Source organism: Lepus europaeus, chromosome 4 (assembly GCF_033115175.1).
Source record: "Lepus europaeus isolate LE1 chromosome 4, mLepTim1.pri, whole genome shotgun sequence".
NCBI lineage: Eukaryota > Metazoa > Chordata > Mammalia > Lagomorpha > Leporidae > Lepus > Lepus europaeus.
In genome coordinates, this window is record NC_084830.1 from 141366442 (window position 1) to 141388608 (window position 22167).

The 22167-nt window shown below is 45.1% G+C and overlaps 1 protein-coding gene across 1 annotated transcript in view; it reads right to left on the reverse strand.

The window, feature by feature from the left end:
• KDM3B (lysine demethylase 3B) overlaps window positions 1-22167 on the reverse strand; it is an 82242-nt gene that overhangs the window by 8056 nt on the left and 52019 nt on the right. Inside the window, exons 12-23 of the mRNA XM_062189070.1 lie at window positions 21045-21152; window positions 17262-17389; window positions 14397-14676; window positions 13399-13655; window positions 9073-9339; window positions 7401-7572; window positions 6159-6249; window positions 5922-6052; window positions 4834-4953; window positions 3008-3147; window positions 1586-1762; window positions 251-385 (exon numbers count right to left, since the gene is read on the reverse strand). Coding sequence (XP_062045054.1) covers window positions 251-385; window positions 1586-1762; window positions 3008-3147; window positions 4834-4953; window positions 5922-6052; window positions 6159-6249; window positions 7401-7572; window positions 9073-9339; window positions 13399-13655; window positions 14397-14676; window positions 17262-17389; window positions 21045-21152 — 2006 coding nt within the window. The remainder of the gene's footprint in view (window positions 1-250; window positions 386-1585; window positions 1763-3007; window positions 3148-4833; window positions 4954-5921; window positions 6053-6158; window positions 6250-7400; window positions 7573-9072; window positions 9340-13398; window positions 13656-14396; window positions 14677-17261; window positions 17390-21044; window positions 21153-22167) is intronic.

Sequence of the window (22167 nt, forward strand, 5' to 3'; positions counted from 1 at the left end):
GACTGGGGAGGGCAGTCTAACCAGTTACTAACACAGACCCGCTATGTCACCGGAAATAATTAGCTTAAAATGAGTGTTCTGTGCGACCAAACTGAGGGAGACCGGTCACATGTTTCCTGAAAGGAGACTCCACATCCCCAGACATGGTTTCCCTGAGTCATTTATCCTCCAGAGTCAGCCCTTCACGAAGGCGAACATGGATGTTAGTGTGAGACAGGCAGACAGAGGCGGGGACACAGGAGTTACCTACCTGCAGTTTATCTTCATGGTTTGTATGAGTGTTAGAGAGATGCCTGAACTCCTGAGTCAGGCGGAAACAGTGCTTTACATGTTCCGGAGACACAAAGTCTTCTGCGACTTTTATGCAACTGTACAGGTTGTGAACCTGGGAGGGAAAGTTCAGAAGGAAGACATCAGACATTAGGGATTCAGTAACACACGGGAAATGTCCATGATACAGTTAAAAACAATTAACACTTCATTTTTATAATAATGACAAAACAGAAAAACTGAAGTGCAAATGTATCAATAAAAAATATTCACAGAAAATGCCCTGGAGAAATATATAGCAAATTGTAAATGGTAGCTACCTCAAGGCAAGGAAACTAGATTGGGATGGACTGACAAGGGGTAGTATGGCACATGCAGCTGAGATGAGATTTTCAGTTGTTCTCTGATAGTCTAAATTGCTTAAAAAACTTTTTTAAACATAAACATTTACTTTATAAATCAGAGAGAGGAAGAGAGGGAGGGAGGGAGAGAGAGAGAGAGAGTGAGTGAAAGAATCTTCCATCCGCTGGTTTACTCCCCAAATGGCCACAATGGCCAGGGCTGGACCAGGTCAAAGCCAGGAGCCAGGAGCTTCTTCCAGGTCTCCCACATGGGTGCAGAGGCCCAAGCACTTGGGCCATCCTCTGCTGCTTTCCCAGGAGCATTAGCAGGGAGGCAGATCGTAAGTGGAGCAGCCGGGACTCAAACCGGTGTCCATATGGGATGCCGGCGCTGCAGATGGTGGCTTAACTGATTGTGACACAGCGCTGGCCCCTGTTTAAAAATTTTAAGGCCGGCGCTGCGGCTCACTAGGCTAATCCTCCACCTTGCGGCGCCGGCACACCGGGTTCTAGTCCCGGTCGGGGCACCGATCCTGTCCCGGTTGCCCCTCTTCCAGGCCAGCTCTCTGCTGTGGCCAGGGAGTGCAGTGGAGGATGGCCCAAGTGCTTGGGCCCTGCACCCCATGGGAGACCAGGAGAAGCACCTGGCTCCTGCCATCAGATCAGCGCAGTGCGCCGGCCGTAGCGCACTACCGCGGCGGCCATTGGAGGGTGAACCAACGGCAAAGGAAGACCTTTCTCTCTGTCTCTCTCTCTCACTGTCCACTCTGCCTGTCAAAAAAAAATAAAATAAAATAAAATAAATTTTTTTAAAGCAAGCATTTAAAATCACAAGGAGAAAAGTAAAAAGCAAAACAAAACAAAACAAAAAACAGTTTAAGAACAATCAGTATAATCCTTGCAAGATTTGAAAAGAAAGCAGAGATAAGGAAGCCCACAGAACTGTTGAGTCCAGCCCCCAAGATGGAACCTACTTGGTGAGGGGCTCCAGCAGGTATGAAGACAGCATCACCTAGGAACTGCACAATAGCCCAGCCTTGTACACCATACTCCTCATAAAGTCGCTTCCGGAGGGTCTGGTCCAGATACCAACTTTGGTCATGAATTGGGTCATGATCAGGGGGATTCTCTTGGCCTTGTTCTTCTCCAACCTAAAGCCACGATTGAAATCAAAAAATCAAAAAACCACTACAGTGGTACTCCCTTGTCCACAGTTCCCTTTTCTGTGGTCTCAGTTACCCACAATAAACTGAGGTCTGAAAATACTAAATGAGAAATTCCAGAAATAAACAATTCAAATGACTCTTGTTATGAGCAGCATGATACAGTTTTGCAGTGTTCTGTCCATTCATCCTGGGACATAAATCACTCCTCTGTCCCGTTGTCTACATTATATACACTGCCTGCCTGTTAGGCACTCAGTAACCATCTTGGTTATCAGACTGGCTGTGCCAGTTTTGCAGCGTCTACGTTTGACTAACTCTTATTTTACTTAATAAAGGCCCCAAGGTATAAGACTAGTGATGCTGATAATTCAGATACACCAAGAGAAGCTGTGAGTGCAGTGGTAAATGTACAATAAAATATTTTGAGAGGGGAGGACAGAGACAGAGAGGGAGAGAACGTGGGAGTCCAGTCACATAACTTTTATTACAGTGTACAACTGTAGTTGTTCTATCTTATTACTTGCTACTGCTATTAATTTCTTACTGTGTCTAGTTTGTAAATTAAACTTTAGATTTATTTATTTAATTTTATTTATTTGAAAGGCAGAGTTACAGAGAGATGAGGAAAGACAGAGATAGAGATCTTTGATTTGCTCCCCAAATGGCAGGAATGGCCGGAGCTGGACCAGGCCGAAGCCAGGAGCCCAGAACTTCTTTCAGGTCTCCCGCATGGGCGCAGAGGCCCAGGTACTTGGGCCATCTCCCGCTGCTTTCCCAGGCACACTAGCAGGGAGCTGGATCAGAAGTGGAGCAGCCGGGTGGGGTCTCAAACTGGTGTCCAAACGGGAAGCTGGCGTCTCAGGCAGAGGCTTAACCTGTTACACCACAATGCTGGCCTATAAATCAAACTTTATCACAAAAATGTATGTACAGGATAAAAAACCAATATCTGCAGTTTTAGGCATATGCTGCAGGTCTGGGAATGTATCCCCCATGGATAAGGGAGTGACTACTATGGATACATAAATACTAACAGCGTAAATCCAACTTGCTGCAACAACGTCCCTGTTAGGCCAAAGCTTCTGCTTTACCCTATTCAATGTCTTCTAGGGGTAGATACACGTCCTCTGGGCATTTCAACAAGAGGCACTATGGCTAATACTTTTTAACGCCAAATGACTCCATATGTCTCCTCCTATATAGGCTGACTCAGCCCACTCAGAAGTGTACCTTTCGGAGTAGCTCTCGGATCTTTTCAGCATCCTTGGCTGCATAGATGTGCCACAGAGCACCTGGCTTTTCTTTTCCATCATGGATCCTCTGCTTTGTCACCTCATCTGCATCTCCCTCATCAATTGTCTTGAGCACCTCTGAAAAGAGCAAAATGACACCTTCAACGTAACCAGCCGCTTCACTAGCTCTAAGTGAAGCCTGACATCCAGTTCAAAAAGGCTTAGTCTTATTTTCTCCATCTCTCTGGAGTAATAATGTAAGGCAGAATCAGACTCAAAACTCATATTGGTCAAAGTTTCCCTACACACAGGAAAAGCAACATAAAATCTTCCATACTTATTTTTTTAAAGATTTATTTATTTATTTGAAGGGCAGAGGCAGAGAGAAAGGGAGAGAGGGAGAGAGAAAAAGTCTTTCATCCACTGGTTTACTCCCCAAATGGCTGCAATGGCTGGAGCTGGGCCGATCCGAAGCCAGGAGCCGCTTCTGGGTTTCCATGCAGGTGCAGGCGCCCAAGGACTTGGGCCATCTTCTACTGTTTTCCCAGGCCATAACAGAGAACTGGAAGTGGAAAAGCCGGGACTTGAACCGGCACCCATATGGGATACTGGTACTGCAGGGGGCGGCTTTACCCAAACACCACAGTGCTAGCCCCATTCCTCACTTATTAAAGACCCAGAATTCCTGGAGGTATAGTTTTCCTTTAAAACACACTTCTTGCTTAAACTCTGTAGCCATGTATTTCATGACAAAGTTTGGGTTATTTTCTGTTACAAATAGATGGAGTCTATATATTTTCCCAAGAGCTCTTCAAACTCTAGGATTTTGTGGATTTCAGCCCACAAAGCATAAAGCTTCTCTTTCAGGTTAAGAGGGCTGGCTTTCAATGCTTTTCTATTATAATCCCCTAAAAGACAACAAAATAGAATGGTCTATAGGTGTGCAGCATCAAAAGCAAATCAGGGAGCCAGCATCGTGACACAGCGGGATATGCCACTGCCTGCAATGTTGGCATCCCATATGTGCGCCAGTTCGAGTCCTGGCGGCTGTTCCACTTCAATTCAGCTCTCTGCTAATGTGCCTGGGAAATCAGCAGAAGATGACCCAAGTACTTGACACATATGTGGGAAACCTGGATGGAGCTCCAGGCTCCTGGCTTCAGTCTGGCCTAGCCCTGGGTGTCATGGCCATTTGGGAAGTGAACCAGTGGATGGAAGATCTCTCTGTGTCTCCCTCTGTCACTGTGGCTTTCAAATAGTTAAATATTTTTTTAAAAATGGAATGTGTAGCTGGAAATACACCAAAGTAGTGACACTGAACCTTGATATTTTAAGTTATTTTAAATTTTTATTTTACTTTTTTTTGGTTTTATTCTGAATTTCCAAAATGAACACCTATTAACTTTAATATTGACAAGGCAGGGAGAGAAAGTAAGAGTGCAGCTAAGCATCACTTTTATGTTTCACTTCTGTGCAGATGACCTGGCTGCACCCTTTGTTGCTCCACAGCCGATCTGGCTGAGGGACCAAGCAGAGAGGTTTGCCCTTCCTTCTTTTTTCTCACTGTGATGCCACAATTCAGCGGAAAAGGGCATCATTTCCAGAAAGAGAACAGCTTGGGTCAAAGACATATGAGTGCCTCTCTTCTCTGTAGAGCCTCAATTTGTTTAGCAATATCCTCTGGACAACTACTATGCATCAAGCCTGGTAGAAACTTGAGAAAAAGCACTAGGGAGATAAAAAAGGAAAAGCCCTTGGCCCTGGCTGAGGAGGAAAACACCCAGTTCTACCCCAAGGTCAAGACTGGCTATCTGGAAGTCATACCTTCATCATGAGCACCCTCCCCGATGGGGATCCCAACATACACCATCACATTTACGGCATCAGACACATCCAAGTGAAGATTTGTTGTGCCGACTCTTCTATCTTCTGCTGTTATCAAGCCTACAGGGGGAAAGGAAACAAGCAAAGTGAGGGAGCAACGTTCTGAAAATCCACAGACTGAAAAACATGCTCAAGGATGGCCTCAAATGAGTAACATGGGAGTGAAATACACGCTTACCAAGAAATCACTCGCCTTGTATCTTTTATACTAGTGCAGACTGATTTCTAACTCGGTTGGCACTATCATTAGCTTTGGCCATTAAACCCATTCACTCCTCCCAATTGATCTCTCCTTGAAAAGTAAAACAGATTTGAGCAATAAGGACATTCAGGTGAAGCCCACCTTCATGGTGATTTAGGTCATTAGTGGACTTCAAAAAGCTCTGGCTGGGGAACATGGCAGCCAGCACTCTTCATTGTTATTTTATGTCTCCTTTGGCAGCATTTTTGAGGAGACTTCCAACTCATAGAGATATACATGCTTATGGAATGGGCCCATATGGATGTTACACAAATTAGTATGATCAAAGCAAACACATTTAAAACTATTCTGGAGGCCGGCGCCATGGCTCACTTGGCTAATCCTCCACTTGCGGCACCAGCATCCCATATGGGTGCCAGGTTCTAGACCCGGCTGCTCCTCTTCCAGTCCAGCTCTCTGCTGTGGCCCAGGAAGGCAGTGGAGGGTGGCCCAAGTGCTTGGGCGCCTGCACCTGCATGGGAGACCAGGAGGAAGCACCTGGCTCCTGGCTTTGGATCAGCGCAGTGCGCCAGCCATAGCGGCCATTTGAGGGGTGAACCAACGGAAGGAAGACCTTTCTCTCTGTCTCTCTCTCACTGTCTAACCCTATCTGTTAATTAAAAAAGAAAAAAAAAAAAAAAAAAACCAACATTCTGGATACCTTTAACTTCTCTGGTATCTGCCACTTGGCTCAGTCATCTCTACACATGACCCAGACCACAAATCACCCTCTCTAACTAAAATGAGAACAGTCCCCAAAGAGGCCAATCAGACCTCTCCCTCATACCATAGGCGTTGTACATCTTGGGGCCCAGATCAGGTCTTACAAAGTAGCTGGGCAGCCTCGAGGCCAGATTGAGCCTGCCATCACGTTTGGTATATTCTGGAAGAGGAAGGTTTTCCATCAGATCTTCAAACCTATAAAAGGGCAACAAAGATAACTCAGCTTGTGACAGGCAAAGAAAGCAAAGAGGCAAAATTTACTTTTCTGGTTACTTTGTGATGACCACTGTAGGTCACTCACCTTGTTGGCATCATATCTCGAAAATCTTCACCAGGAGGCCAGTCCTTGAGTTTGAGCACCATTGGCTGCCCATCTTCTGATCTCAGTCGCTCTAGAAGAAAGACAGTACTTCCGTGAACACCTGCTGTACCTCTGCCTGATTTTCCAGAGACTAAAGATCTTAGAAGGCTAACTTCTTTTAAATTGTTTTTTAAAGATTTATTTATTTGTTTGAAAGTCAGAGTTACATGGAGAGAGAAGGAGAGGCAGAAAGAGAGGTCTTCCATCCATTGGTTCAGCTCCCCAGTTGGCCACAATGGCTGGAGCTGAGCCAATCTGAAGCCAGCAACCAGGAGCTTCTTCCGGGTCTCCCATGTGGGTGCAGGGGCCCACAGACTTGGGCCATCTTCTATTGCTTTCCCAGGCCAGAGCAGAGAGCTGGATTGAAAGTGAAGCAGCTGGGATATAAACTGGCACCTGTAAGGGGATGCCGGCACTGCAGGTGGTGGCTTTACCTGCTAAGCCACAGCACTGGCCCCTACATTTTTTTTTAAAGATTTTTTTTTTTTATCTTTTATTTAATGAATATAAATTTCCAAAGTACAGCTTATGGATTACAATGGCTCCTCCCCCCCCCCCGCCCCTTTTTTAAACGATTTTTAAAAAAATTTATTTGGAAGGCAGAGTTACACAAAGAGAGAGAGACAGAAATCTTTCATCCACTGGTTTACTCCCCAAATGGCCTCAATAGCCGGGGCCAGCAGCAAGGAGATTCTTCTGGGTCTCCCACATGGGTGCAGGGGTCCGAGCGCTTGGGCTATCTTCCATTGAATTCCCAAATTAACAGGGAGCCAGATTGGAAGTGGAACAGGTGGGTCTCAAACTGGCACCCAAAATAGAATACTAGCATTGCAGGTGGTGGCTTAACCACAATGCTGGCCCCAAAGGCCAACTTCTTATTTCAGACTTGTAAACTTACATAAGGACTAGGTTATTTGGGTTTTATTTTTCTCACCCACTGCTTTAGTATATACTCTGTTTTTCCACTTCACAGGGATTCTATCACCCTTCCTCGGAGTCAAAGTGCTACATATACCCCATGGCCTCCCATGAAACTGCCAGGCAAACTACGCTACGATCAGCACCAGGAGAGAATGTTCCTCCAGCCAAGAGGGTATATTTGTTACTCCAGGAGCAGTGATGGGCATATAGATGCTTACTTCCCAGTATGCCTTCACTGAACTAGACAGCAAAGCTACTTACTGCATATGATCTCAAAGCCATCCCAGAAGTCCCGAACTTTGACATCAGAAATTATAGCGCAGTTCCTGCAGTTTACCAAGTCAACATCCTGGTCTCCAAATTCCTGGCTAAAGGCTTCTGGCTTCCAGAGTTCAGACTTGAGCTTTTTATGTACTCCTGAAACCAGCACAGGCTGTAGAAATAAAAACATCGCAATCAGAGCAGAAATACTCTTAGGTCCAGGGCCAAGGGACAAAATAGGAGGGTTTCCTGGTAAGGGTCTTTTCTTTTTCACAAAAATCTATTGTTCCTACCCAGTTTTATAATCTATAGATTTCTTTTTTTTTTCTTTTAAATATATATTTATTTGAAAGGCATAGTTACAGAAAGGCAGAGGCAGAGGCAGAGAGAGAGAGAGAGAGAGAAACAAGTCTTCCATCCGCTGGTCCCCTCCTCAGATGGCTACAATGGTAAGAGCTGTGCCAATCTGAAGTCAGGAACCAGGAGCTTCTTCCAGGTCTCCCACGTGGGTGCAGGGGCCCAAGGACTTGGGCCATCTTCTACTGCTTTCCCAAGCCATAGCAGAGAGCTTGACAGGAATTGGAGCAGGCAGGACTTGAACTGGTACCCAGAAGGGATGCTGGCACTGCAGGCAGCAGCTTTATCAGCTGTGCCAAAGCCCTGGCCCCTAATCTATGGATTTCAACATGTCAGCTCAAGTGAATGGAAACTGTTTCTACTCCATTTTTATCCCTGAATTTCACCCTAGGTGGCATGCCACAGAAATTGTTAATTTGGCCTCAGATCTACTATTATTATTATTTTTTTTTTAAAATTTTTTTATTTTTTATTTTTTTGACAGGCAGAGTGGACAGTGAGAGAGAGACAGAGAGAAAGGTCTTCCTTTTGCCGTTGGTTCACCCTCCAATGGCCGCCGCGGTTGGCGCGCTGCGGCCGGCACACCGCGCTGATCCGATGGCAGGAGCCAGGTGCTTCTCCTGGTCTCCCGTGGGGTGCAGGACCCAAGCACTTGGGCCATCCTCCACTGCACTCCCTGGCCACAGCAGACAGCTGGCCTGGAAGAGGGGCAACCGGGACAGGATCGGTGCCCTGACCGGGACTAGAACCCGGTGTGCCGGCGCTGCAAGGCGGAGGATTAGCCTAGTGAGCCACAGCGCCGGCCCAGATCTACTATTATTTTGAGTTGAAAGGACAAAAAGCTGACAGATACAACTTTGAGAAGACTTCATTACACTGAAAATGAAAAACTGGTAAGCTCCCCCTTCCTAAAGAATCTCCTATAGGATAAAACTATGAGAGTGTTATTACCACATATCATATAAACTTCTGTGGCCTTGAAACATTTACCTAGTAAAGCACTACCCACTTCCATTCACACCCTCACTCCATGCCATAACACACTTAAGGACTTTCCTTCAAAGTGTCATCACAGCTAACAAGAACTAATACTCGTCTTTTAAGAACACAGCAACACAGCTAGAAATAAAGTGATGTACAATATATTTTTAGGAATCTCTTTGATTTTAAAAACCCAAGGAGTGTGAAGTATAAAGGCTGTCTATAACAAGTTTACTATTCCTGAATATCCCTGGCAAAAAATCTCTCAGAGACCTGGAATTGTCTTGGTAGCTGTAGTAAGCAGCCAGCCAGCTAGGAACTATCTCTTACTTACCTGGCCTTGCTTCCAACACTCACGGAAGATCTTCCAATTGTTTTTGTTGCTAGGGTCATGGAGACACAGGAGTCTTCCATCACAGAGCCAGGAGTGAGAAGTATGGGGGTCTAGCACATTTAACCCCATTACCATCTCCTTCACTTCCTTTTGGGTATCAGTCAAGTTGCAGGCCCGCTTTGAAGCATCTGAGGTTTTCTTATTTTCTACCACTGAGGCAATGATGTGGTCAAGAAAGTTGGGTAGGCTGGCCTTGCTCTTCACTCCCTGCCAGGCACAAATCCATTGGATAAACTTGATGAGGTACCATAAGAAGAATACTCAAAAAATTATTTCACAATTAGTATTTACAAGTTCTCACCAATCTTTTTTTTTTTTTTTTTTTTTTGACAGGCAGAGTGGACAGTGAGAGAGAGAGACAGAGAGAAAGGTCTTCCTTTGCCATTGGTTCACCCTCCAATGGCTGCCGCGGCTGGCGTGCTGCGGCTGGCGCACTGCGCAGATCCGATGGCAGGAGCCAGGTGCTTCTCCTGGTCTTCCATGGGGTGCAGGGCCCAAGCACTTGGGCCATCCTCCACTGCACTCCCTGGCCACAGCAGAGAGCTGGCCTGGAAGAGGGGCAACCGGGACAGAATCCTGCACCCTGGCCGGGACTAGAACCTGGTGTGCCGGCGCCACAAGGCAGAGGATTAGCCTAGTGAGCTGCGGCGCTGGCCTCCCACCAATCTTCTTAAATTCCATAAAAGTTATTATCTTTCCTATTTCACATTACATTTATGATAGAAGAGTAGAGAAAGATCCTATCTGCCTCAAGAGATTTGAAACCTAAAACATCTTTCCCATTCAGTCTTGTATTAAGCATATGCATATAGACTACAGAGTTCAAAAAATGCTATAAATGAGTAAAAATGATCATTTAGTTTGGGAGTTCTACATTTTTTCTAGTCAGCATACCCAAAGAATACAATATTTCAATTATGTAACTGGAAAGACTTATTAAGGCAGTAACTTTATAGCAGGGAGTACTTCACTAAAGGGATGTACCAGACTATCTGAGAGAAGGTATATTCTGAAAGCAGCCTCCCACTCTCCAATCCTTCCCTTACCACAGCCCATTGAGAATCTCATCTATTTCACCTGATATGAAAGCTCTGGCCTAGAGACAAAAGAGACACAACTAAGGGCATAGAACAGGTCTTTTATAAACTTGATCATCTAATGTCTGAAGTACTGCTAATCACTATCTCTATAAAGTATATAAATACGTTAACATTCTGAAAATTTTTAAAAAGAACTGAAGGTATAAGCAAGTACAAATAGAAAAGAACCAAAAGAAATGACTCTGTTTTGCTTTTTAAAAAAGCAAAGAACTCTAATTGTACAGGGTTCAATCACTCATAGTTCATCAAATCAGTTTCACTCATTAATCATAAAACAGAATTAGAAACATAGATTTTTTATGATTAAAGTACTCGAGATCCTTTTTTAAAGAAAATCTTATTTGGGCTGGCTCTGTGGTGTAATGGGTAAAGCTGCCACCTGCAGTGCCAGTATCCTATACGGTACTGGTTTGAGACCTGGCTGCTCTACTTCCGATACAGCTCCTTGCTTCTAAGTCTGGGAAAGCAGGGGAAGACAGCCCAAGACCTTGGGTCCCTGACATCTACATGGGAGACCTGGATGAAGCTCCTAGTTCCTGGCTTCAGCCTGGCCCAACCCTGGTCATTGGGCCATTTGGGGAGTAAACCAGAGGATAGAAGGCTTCTCTCTCTCTCTGCTTCTCCTTCTCTGTAACTCTTTCAAATAAAATAATCTTTAAAAAAATTATTTTCCTTATTATTTATTTGAAAGGCAGAGATAGAAACAGAAACACACACACACAGAGAGAGAGAAAGAGAGAGAGAGAGAGAGAAAGAGAGATCTTCCATCTGCTGATTCTCTCCTCAAATGCCCACAACAGCCAGGGTAGGGCCAGCCTGAAGCCAGGAACCTGGCCCTAAATCCCACTTGGGTGGCAGGGACCCAAGTACTTGAGCCATCATCTGCTGCCCCCCCAGGATGCATGTTAGAGGGCAACTGAATCAGAAGTGGAGTGCTGGGACTTGAGCCAGGCATTCCAATATGGCATGTGGGCATCCCAAGTTGGGACTTAATCACTATACCCAACACGCACCCCAAGACAAATATACTCATATATCTGTTTGAAATTATCTGTAAGATACATAAACTGAAAGCAGAAAAGCAAAGTGTAGAACATTTGTGCAAATGTTTTGGATCCTTTAAAATTTGTATCTTGTGACATCATTCATTCCAAAAAGGCTTACAAACATGACTATATATCAAACACTGTGGCACTAGGCATATACCAGTGAATCAGAGTCAAAAATTCCTTTAGGAAAAGAAAAAGACAGACAGTAATAAAACATATAGTAAGTAGGGCAGATGACAAAGCACATGGGCTTTTAAGATGGTTCATATATAAAGGTACTTTAACAAGTTTGTGGAAAACAAATTAAAAGATAGGTTTATTTTTAAGATTCATGTATTTGAAAGGCAGGGTTATACATAGAGAGATTTCATTTGCTAGTTCACTTTCCACATGACTGCAATGGTCAGGGCTGGGTCAGGCTGAAGCCAGGAGCTGTGGAACTCCATCTTGGTCACCCACATGGTGGCGGGAGCCAACTAGTTGAGCCATCTTCTGCTGCTTTCCCTGACAAATTAGTGGAGAGCTGGAGAGGAAACGGAGTAGCTAGGATTCAAACCGGTGCTCCAATATGGGATGCTAGCATTGCATGTAGTGACTTAAGTTACTATTTCACAATGCTGGCCCTAAAATGAGTTTATTTCGAAGACTCCCCTCCCCCCGAAAAAAAGAAATCCATACATCTGTGGGGTTTTCAAAAAGTTTATGGGAATGCATATAATAAAGAAACCATAAATGGATTTCAGTATTTGTGCCAAAATACATTTTTCTTTTAATTCAATTTTCCATGAACTTTCCAAAGTACTCTCATATAAAAAAGGGCTTATTGAGGATGACATTTCAGGAGGGAAGCAAGGAATCTAATGAAGCAACCACTGGTTCTAAGGGAAAGGAATTCTAGGTGGAGGAAACAACAGGTGCAAAGATGTGAAGAAGAGTACGCCAGGCCACGTTCAAGGAACAAGTTGGCAGGTGTGGCTACAACAGAGTGAGGAAGAGAAGCAGCCAAAGCTGAACAGGTGAGGAAGCACAGACAGAGCCAGGGCTCCTAGTCCACTATAACACTCTGCTGTTCTTAATAAGAAATCGGAAGCCCTAGAAGAATGGTGGACTTAGGTGACATGATGTGACTTCAACTTCAAAAGGATTATCATGGCTGCTAAGCTGTGAATGATAGAATCAAGGACAGCTATAAAGAATTTACTGCAAAATTTTAGGCCTGAGAGGATGTTGGCCCAGACCAGAGAGGAAATGTGTGGACTGTGAAGACATTTGAAGACCAAACTGAAAGGATTTGCAGACTGATAAGAAATGTAAGAGAAGGGAAACCCAAACAAGCCTGAGAGTTTCAGCATGAGCAACTGCAAGGCTGGAAATACCACTTATCAAGAGAAGAAAACTGAGGAGCAGGCTTATAGGCAGATTGGGGGTTCAGTCTAAAATATGTTAAAGCTTTGACATTAGATACCCAGAATACTACTAATAGACCTTCTTAGGTTAAAAAAAATCATTTTTAAAGATTTACTTATTCATTTGAAAAGCAGAGCAACAGAGAAGGAGAGACAGAGAAATCTTCCATTAACTGGCTGACAGCTGGGGCTGGGTCAGGCTGAAGCCAGCAGCCTGGAACTTCATCCTGGTTTCCTATGTGGTGGCAGGGGCCCAGGTATCTGGGCCATCTTTTGCAGCTTACCCAGGCACATTAGCATGGAGCTGAATTGGAAGTGGAACAGCTAACTCAAACTGGTGCTCTGATGTGGGATATCAGTGTTGTAAGTGGCAGTTTAATCTGTTGCACCACAATTCCTCACACCCCCACCGCCACTCCACCCTGGCCAAATTTAAAGTCTGTCATTATCAATAAAATCAGGTGAGCAATATAGTAACTTTTCTGATGCTGACTGAAAAATATCAACTTTTACTGACATCTCAACATAGGACAAAAGGCTCACTCACTGCTTAAAATGTTCTCAGACATTTCCAGAATTTAATGTAAAGAGCAATCGTGTCCCTTTGACAATATGGACACACAAATCACCCACATACCCCCTAATCCAATCATCAGACCCCTGACGGTGTTTTCATGGAAAAGCACAAAGGCTGGGGCTGTTGACACTTACTGCTGAAGAGGCAGAGAAGACCGGGGGGAAGGGTATGCCTGTGTCCAGAGGGGTTTGAGGAAGCTTTCCAGGCCCAGAGTGGAGGAGGTCTCTAAGGCTAGAGCCTTCGGTTTTGTTGTTAGAGGCAGTGGGACCCAGTAACAGACTGTTAAAAAGCTTTGGAGTCAATGGAGAGACCTTTGCAGTAGAGTTGAACGAGTCCAGCCCAAAGGGTGAATGAGACTCTTTATTGAGCACCGACCTCAGGGACCCTGCTTCTGTAAGAACATAACCAGGAAAAACAGCATTACGCACAACAAGGAATATCCAGCATGCATCTGATTCCTAAAAATCAGCCACTGGGAAAGAGAAAACACCCTCTCCCGCCCTGTCCCTCAAACTATGGATGGTTTGCCTGGGCCAAGCCTGACAAGCTATAAAACAGGAGGTTTAATGGCCAAGGAGAAAATTTCCTACTTCTTTCTTTTGTTCCCATCTATCTTTCATCTTCTTCACTAAGTCAGCATTTATTTCAAGTGGGTTTCTGGAACCAGTACTGGAATTACCCAGAGTGCCTGTTAAAAATGGAGACTTGATCTTACTCTGAGATTCTGATTTAATAGTTGTGGGTGGGACACATGAATCTGCATTTTTTATTCCACCCCTGCCCCTGGAATCTGCACTTTTAATAGTTTCCGACTTGGTTCTTGTACCCAGTGAAAATTACTGTTCTAAGCCTAGCTCTCAACCCTGGCTGCATGACAGAACCATTTGGGATGCTTGTTAAAACCATGATCAACTCTGATTAAAGATGCCTAGCCTAGGGCCCAGGCATGTACTTTTTAAAAAAAGCTCCACTTCTAGTAAAAAGGCGAGAGAGATTCCTTAATTTTATGTGAACAGCCAGAGAAAGCAAGTGGTATGTTTCATAAATGAGATGGTAATTTGTGAATTAAAGAATCCCCAAATAACCCATAGGTCTCATTAACTGACAGGGCAGAGGCTTGTGTTTATCTCACCTTTTGTTTCTTCTTTAGCCTTCTGAGTTGCTAAATCTGCCAACCAGTGCAGGGCAGAGGAGGGTGGGGCTGTGTCGGGGCAAGGAGGCCTGATGGCTTTTAGCTCACTATTGCTATTTGCTGCTGAACTGTCTGCTTTCAGAGGCTCTTCAGATCTGCTGTCAGTGCTGTCGGCTTTGGGACCATGGTCGGTCTCCGTAGTTGTTACCGATGCAGTTCCTCCTCCACCTGAGAAGGTAGTTTCATTTCCAGAAGAGGCACTAGGGTTGATGCTAGGAAGCTAAACCAGAGAAGCAAACATAGTTAGAGTATGTTTTTTGGTATTAGTCATGGCTTCTGACACTAAATGGGTCTGGGAAGAATAATCCAAAACTGTCCCATAAGTTATTTCATTCATTCTGCAATTCAGCATATATTTATTGGGTCTCACTCTGTGCCAAACTGTGATAGATGTGGGAAGAGCAGTGAACAAGTCTTGAAGTTTATAACCTAAAATATTTATTTATCATGCCTGAAACAATTCCTATAATGGCAAATTGGGGATTAAAACTCCACTTCACACGGGCACTGTGGTGTAGCAGGTAGTCACCGCCTACAGTGCTGGCACTCTGCAAGAGCACCAGTTCAAGTCTTGGCCGCTCCACTTCTGATTCAGCTCTCTACTATGGCATTAACAGGTCTTAGCACAGTTCTGGCACACATAAAAGCTCAATAAATGTTTGTTACTTGATTATTAAATTTTCCAAATAATTTATTCTTATAGGTCAACTCTTTTAAAAATATGTCTCTAGATCCTTCAGCAGTAATCCCTGTGCCTCTTATCATTGACCATGTGTTGGTAGTATTCTAGAAAAGCCTCATGGGATCAACAGTTGGTTCTGTGTGTGTTGTGTGTTTTTTTAAAAAAACAACTGCATAGGCTGGCGCCGCGGCTCACTAGGCTAATCCTCTACCTTGTGGCGCCGGCACAACGGGTTCTAGTCCCGGTCGGGGCACCGATCCTGTCCCGGTTGCCCCTCTTCCAGGCCAGCTCTCTGCTGTGGCCAGGGAGTGCAGTGGAGGATGGCCCAGGTCCTTGGGCCTGCACCCCATGGGAGACCAGGATAAGCACCTGGCTCCTGCCATCAGATCAGCGCGGTGCACCGGCCGCAGTGTGCCTACCGCGGCGGCCATTGGAGGGTGAACCAACGGCAAAGGAAGACCTTTCTCTCTGTCTCTCACTGTCCACTCTGCCTGTCAAAAAAAAAAAAAAAAAAAACACACACACACACACACACAAAACAAAACAAAACCTGCATGTTCAAACCAGTGATTACCAAATCAGAATGACCTCTGTGTGTGACGAAGCAATGAGAAAACCACTGCTTCTTCTTAGAGCCTTAGGATTATTTTGAGGGTAGAATGAGTCCAGCTCAGTGGGCCAATTTCCATATTTCTGTCCTCTATAGTTAAGGTGAACCCAGAGATAAGTTCATGCACCTTCAGAGATATGGCTGAGAACAATGGCATTCCGAGTCACCTTTCCTACACTCTTCCCTAATTCATACACCATGAGGTATATATCATAAGATGCAAAGAATTTCGGGGCTGTGGCGCAGTAGGTTAATCCTCTACCTGCAGCGCCGGCATCCCATACGGGCGCCGGTTCAAGGCCCAACTGTTCCACTTCTGATCCAGCTCTCTGCTATAAGCTGGGAAAGCAGTAGAAGATTGCCCAAGTGCTTGGGCCCCTGCAGCTGTGTGGGAGACCGGGAAGAAGCTCCTGGCTCTTGGCTTTGGATTAGCGCAACTCTAGCTGTTGTGGCCATTAGGAAGTAAACCAACGGAAGGAAGACCTTTCTCTCTGTCTCTTCCTCTCATTGTCTGTAACTCTACCTCTCAAATAAATAAATAAAATCCTTTTATTTATTTATTTATTTTTGACAGGTAGAGTGGACAGTAAGAGAGAGAAAGAGAGAGAGAGAAAGGTCTTCCTTTTTGCCGTTGGTTCTCCCTCCAATGGCCGCCACGGCCGGCGCGCTGCGGCCAGCGCACCACGCTGATCCAAAGGCAGGAGCCAGGTGCTTCTCCTGGTCTCCCTTGTGGGTGCAGGGCCCAATAACTTGGGCCATCCTCCACTGCCTTCCTGGGCCATAGCAGAGAGCTGGCCTGGAAGAGGGGCAACCGGGACAGAATCTGGCACCCCGACCGGGACTAGAACCCGGAGTGCCGGCACCGCAAGGCGGAGGATTAGCCTGTTGAGCTACGGCGCCGGCCTAAATAAAATCTTATAAAAAAAAAAAGATGCAAAGAATCTCTTTGTGCTATTTATCAACCAAGCCTGAACTGGTTTAAAAGTGAATGTACAGGCCGGCGCCACGGATCACTAGGCTAATCCTCTGCCTGTGGCACCGGCACCCTGGGTTCTAGTCCCAGTTGGGGCACCGGATTCTGTTCTGGTTGCTCCTCTTCCAGTCCAGCTCTCTGCTGTGGCCCAGGAAGGCAGTGGAGGATGGCCCAGGTCCTTGGGCCCTGCACCCGCATGGGAGACCAGAGGAAGCACCTGGCTCCTGGCTTTGGATCGGCGCAGTGTACCAGCTGTAGTGGCCATTTGTGGGGTGAACCAATGGAAGGAAGACATTCCTCTCTGTCTAACTCTGCTTGTAAAAAAAAAAAAAAAAAAAAGTGAATGTACAGAAATCTTAACAGTCAAAGGTAACTAAAGTCCCTTTGGATAAATTTTTTTGGATTCTTTCTAGAAAGACTTAACCATACCTTAATTTTTCCAGGAATTCCATAAAAGCAAGGAACAACAGAGGTAAAAATGAGGTATTTCTGGTCCTAAGAATTTGAGTCACTCAGTTATACCCATACACACTTTTTTACCTGTGACATCCCATTGGTGACAGCAGGTCTCAACACAGATTTGTTTTGCCGACTTATACAAGGACAGTTTGCTTTAATTCCCCACTTGCCACGGGCAGCATGTACCATGTCTCCAATATTATAAAGAGCTAGGAAAAATAAATTAATAATGTCAATCGACACAACAACATTTGTACTAGGAAGATTCAAAAAGTTAATGGAGGGGATGGTGTTGTGGCATAGTGGGTAAAGCCGCCACCTGCAGTGCCGGCATCCCACATGGGCGTCAGTTCAAGTCCAGGCTGCTCCACGTCTGATCCAGCTCTCTGCTATGGCCTGGGAAAGTAGTAGAAGAGGGTCCAAGTTCTTCGGCCCCTGTACCCATGTGGGAAACCCAGAAGAAGCTTCAGACTCTTGGCTTCAGATCTGCAGCTCCGACCACTTCAGCCATTTCAGGAGTAAACCAGTGCATGGAAGACCCCTCTTTCTCCCTCCCTCTCTCTAAGTCTGCCTTTCTTTCTTCCCTTCCTTTTTTTTTTTTTTTTTTTTAAGGGTTTATTTATTTATTTGAAAGTCAGAGTTACACAGAGAAGGAGAGGCAGAGAGAGAGGAGAGGTCTTCCATCTGTTGTTTCACTCCCCAGTTGGCAGCAACAGCCAGAGCTGTGCCAATCTGAAGACAGGAGCCAAGAGCTTCCTCCTGGTCTCCCACATGGGTACAGAGGCCCAAAGACTTGGGCCATCTTCTTCTGCTTCCCTGGCCATAACAGAGAGCTGGATTGGATGTGGAGTAGCAGAGTTGAACCACTGCCCATATGAGATGCCAGCACCACAGGCAGCGGATTTACCCGCTCCACCACAGCGCTGGCCCCTAACTCTACCTTTTTTTTTTTCTTTCTTTCTTTTTTTTTTTTAACTCTGCCTTTCAAATAAAGAAACAAATCTTTAAAAAAAAGCATTCATGGAAAAAGCACATTATCTTCTAGTTCCATTTTCCATAAACTTTTAGAAGCCCCCTCAAACATACATAAATTATTTATTTATTTTTTAAAAAGATTTATTTATTTACATGAAATTCAGAGTTACACAGAGAGAGAAGAGGCAGAGAGAGGTCTTCCATCTGATGGTTCACTCCCCAATCAGTTGCAACGCCCGGAGCTGTGCTGATTCAAAGCCAGGAGCCAGGAGCTTCTTTTGAGTCTCCCATGTGGGTGCAGGGACCCAAGGACTTGGGCTATCTTCCTCTGCTTTCCCAGGCCATAGCAGAGAGCTGGATAGGAAGAGGAGCAGCCAGGACTAGAACCGGTGCCTATATGGAATGCCGGCACTTCAGGCCAGGGTGTTAACCTGCTACCTGCAGTGCCAGCATCCCATATGGGCACTGGTTCGAGTCCTTGCTGTTCCACTTCTGATCCAGCTCTCTGCTATGGCCTGGGAAAGCAGCAGAAGATGGCCCAAGTTGTTGGACCCCTGCACCCATGTGGGAGACCCAGAGGAAGCTCCTGGCTCCTGGCTTCAGAATGGTGCAGCTCTGGCTGTTGCGGCCACCTGGGAGTGAACCATTGAATGGAAGACCTCTATCTCTGCCTCTCCTTCTCTCTCTGTGTAACTTATTTTCAAAGAAAATAAATTAAATATTTTTTTTAAAGAATTCTTTATTTATTTGAAAGGCACAATTAGAGAAAGAGAGGGAGAGAGGAAAAAGAGGAAGAAATCTATCTTCCTACCTATCTATCTATCTGCTGGTTCACTTCCCAAATGGTTGCAATGGCCAGGGCTGGGCCAGAATTAAGCCATGAGACAGGAGCTTCATACGGGTCTCCCATGTGGTACAGAGGCCCAAGTACTTGGGCCATTCTCTACTTCTTTCCCAGGTGCACTGGGCAAGGAGCTGGATCAGAACTGGAGCGACTAGGACTCCCAACTATAGCCCATAATGGGATACTGGCACTGCAAGTGGTGTTTTAACCCTCTATGCCACAGTGCCAGTCCCTGAACAAATTGTTTTAAGGATCTTCTTTACATTATCTGCCTCAATTCTTAGAGTTCAGTAAGGTAGCTACTTTTGTCCTCAAGTTTTCATGATCACACTGAGACTTAGAGAAGTCAAGTCATTTGCCAAGATAAGTGCATCAAATTGGGAAATGTTAAGCACTTAGGCTTTAACCCACGTTAAATTTGTATCGAGTCCAAAAGTTCTGTGCATGCTAAGCTATAATGTCTCCCCCTCCTTTAGTAAATATTAATAGGGTGTTTTCCAGGAGAAAATGTAGGGGCACATTACTTATGTTCAAGAGATAAACATTTTGAATTGTACACTTTACTGTACGTTACAGCTTTAAAAAAAAGTAAAAAAAAAAAAAAATCAATGGAAATTTTACACGGGGAAACATTTAACCATGCTTAGACCAGCAGACAGCTTGCCCATCACTGTGTTCAAGAAGCCTTCGATGTGGAAGCAACAGGGTATAAAGGACCCAAGGGGTGCCCACACCCTCAAAAGCTCTCTTAAGTGGAGGAGAATATAGGCATTAGTTTTGTGGATTCACCTATCTGTACTGAATCTATGTTAATACATAGATTTTTTGAGAAATCAGAATTTTTGGAGAAAATGGGATTGTGACACAAAAATAATCTTTATTTCCTTCTTTTAAGCTAGCTCCCTTCCTTAAGCAGTTAAGAGATTTGACTACCTTCAGTTAGATTCTTGCAAGCCTAAAACCAGAGTACTTTCTGGAAGCCTAGGGACTGGCTTTTTTTATTCAGGCTCAGCCAACCATGGGAATGCGGAATGATGTCTGGAAATATTACTAGCTCCTCTGATGAGAAATGGGTAGCAGAGTGTGCAGTAGCTACATGCTCTCTAACACACATCTAAAGGCTCAAATTCTCAAAAAAATATAAGGCTTAAAAAAAATCAGGCAGGGGCCAGCGCTGTGACACAGCGGGTTAATGCCCTGGCCTGAAGTGCCAGCATCCCAAGTGAGCGCTGCTGGCTGCTCCACTTCTGATCCAGCTCTCTGCTATGCCTAGGAAAGCAGTGGAAGATGCCCAAGTCCTTCCCCTGCATAGGAGACCCAGAAGAAGCTCGTGGCTCCTGGCTTTGGATGGGCACAGCTCTGGCCATTGTGGCCAATTGGGGAATGAACCATCGGATGGAAGAGCTCTCTTTCTCTGTGTAACTCTGATTTTCAAATAAATAAATAAATCTTAAAAAAAAAAAAAAAATCAGGCAGGCGCAGCTTTGTGGCAAAGTGGGTAAAGCTGCCGCCCATGATGCTGGCATCCTCTATGGGTGCTAACTGGTTTCCCAGATGCTCCACTTCTGGTCCAGCTCCTGGCTAATGGCCTGGGAAGGCAGCAGAAGATGGCCCAGGTCCTTCGGCCACTGCACCCATGTGGCAGACCCGGTTGAAGCTCCTGGCTGCTGGCTTTGCAAGGCTAAGTGCTTGCTGTTGCAGCCATCTGGGAAGTAAACCAGCAGATGAAAGATATCTGTCTGTAATCCATAAGCTGTACTTTGGAAATTTATGTTCATTAAATAAAATTAAAAAAAAAAAAAAGAAAGATATCTGTCTCTCCCTCTCAATTTGTAACTCTGACTTTAAAAAGAAATAAATCTTAAAAAGAAAGAAAAAAAAGAAAGAAACCAGCATTTGAATTCATTAATAGACATTAAAAAAAAAAAAACAAAAAACCTCTGGTAAAGACAAACCATTACATCAAATTTTATGGTATGTGAGTATCTCAATTAAAAACACGTGCAAATATTTTCATGTGAAATGTGAAAAAGGCATTTCTTTACCTGTGCCAGGGATGATCTGGGTGGGCATGAGATTCTCTGGTTCATGTGACTGTCCTTTTGCACACTTCAACCAGGAGAAAACTTCTTCATCACCCATCTCCTCTGTCTCTGAAACAGAAACAAAATAACTTCACATAGGGTCACAAGATGGATCTTCCTCAGTGACTGGGAGTTTCAGAACCATAAACAAAGAAGGTTAACAGCTACCTTTTAAAAATATGCTTTGCTGTGGTATAATTTACATATAATAAACTCAACAACTTAAACTCACTGTGTATCACAATAAGTTTCAACAAAAGTATTAGGGGGGCCTGTGCTGTGGCAAACCGGATAAAGCAGCCATCCGCAATGCCAGCATCCCACAAAGGCACCAGTTTGTGCAGGGTTACTCCACTTCTGTATTTACTAGAAAGGCAGAGCCACAGAGAGGCAGAGGCAGAGGCAAAGAAAGGCAGAGGGAGGGAGAGAAGAAGGGAGAGAAGAAGGGAGAGAGGGAGAGAGGGGGAGGGAGAGGGAGGAGAGACGGAGAGACAGAGGGAGAGAGGGAGAGAGGGTGAGAGAGGGAGAGAGAGAGGGAGAGAGGGAGGGAGGGAGAGGGAGAGAGAGAAGAAGGGAGAGAAGAAGGGAGAGAGGGAGAGAGGGAGAGAGGGGGAGGGAGAGGGAGGAGAGACGGAGAGACAGAGGGAGAGAGGGAGAGAGGGGGAGGGAGAGGGAGGAGAGACGGAGAGACAGAGGGAGAGAGGGAGAGAGGGTGAGAGAGGGAGGGAGAGAGAGAGGGAGAGAGAGAATTCTTCTATCTGCTGGTTCACTCCCCAGATGGTTGCAATGCCTGGAGCTATGCTGATCCAAAACCAGGAGCCAGGAGCTTCCTCCAGGCCCCAAATATGGGTGCAGGGGCCCAAGTATCTGGGCCATCTTCTACTGCTTTCCCAGGCCACAACAGAGAGCTGGATTGGAAGTAAGCAGCCAGGACTCAAACTGGCACCCACACTGGATGCCGGCACTGCAGGCAGCGGCTTTACCTGCTATGCCACAGTGCCGTCCCCTCTACCAGTATTCTAGTTCATCCAAATCCTCACAATACCTGATATTGTCAGTTTTTAAAATTTTAACCATTCTGGTG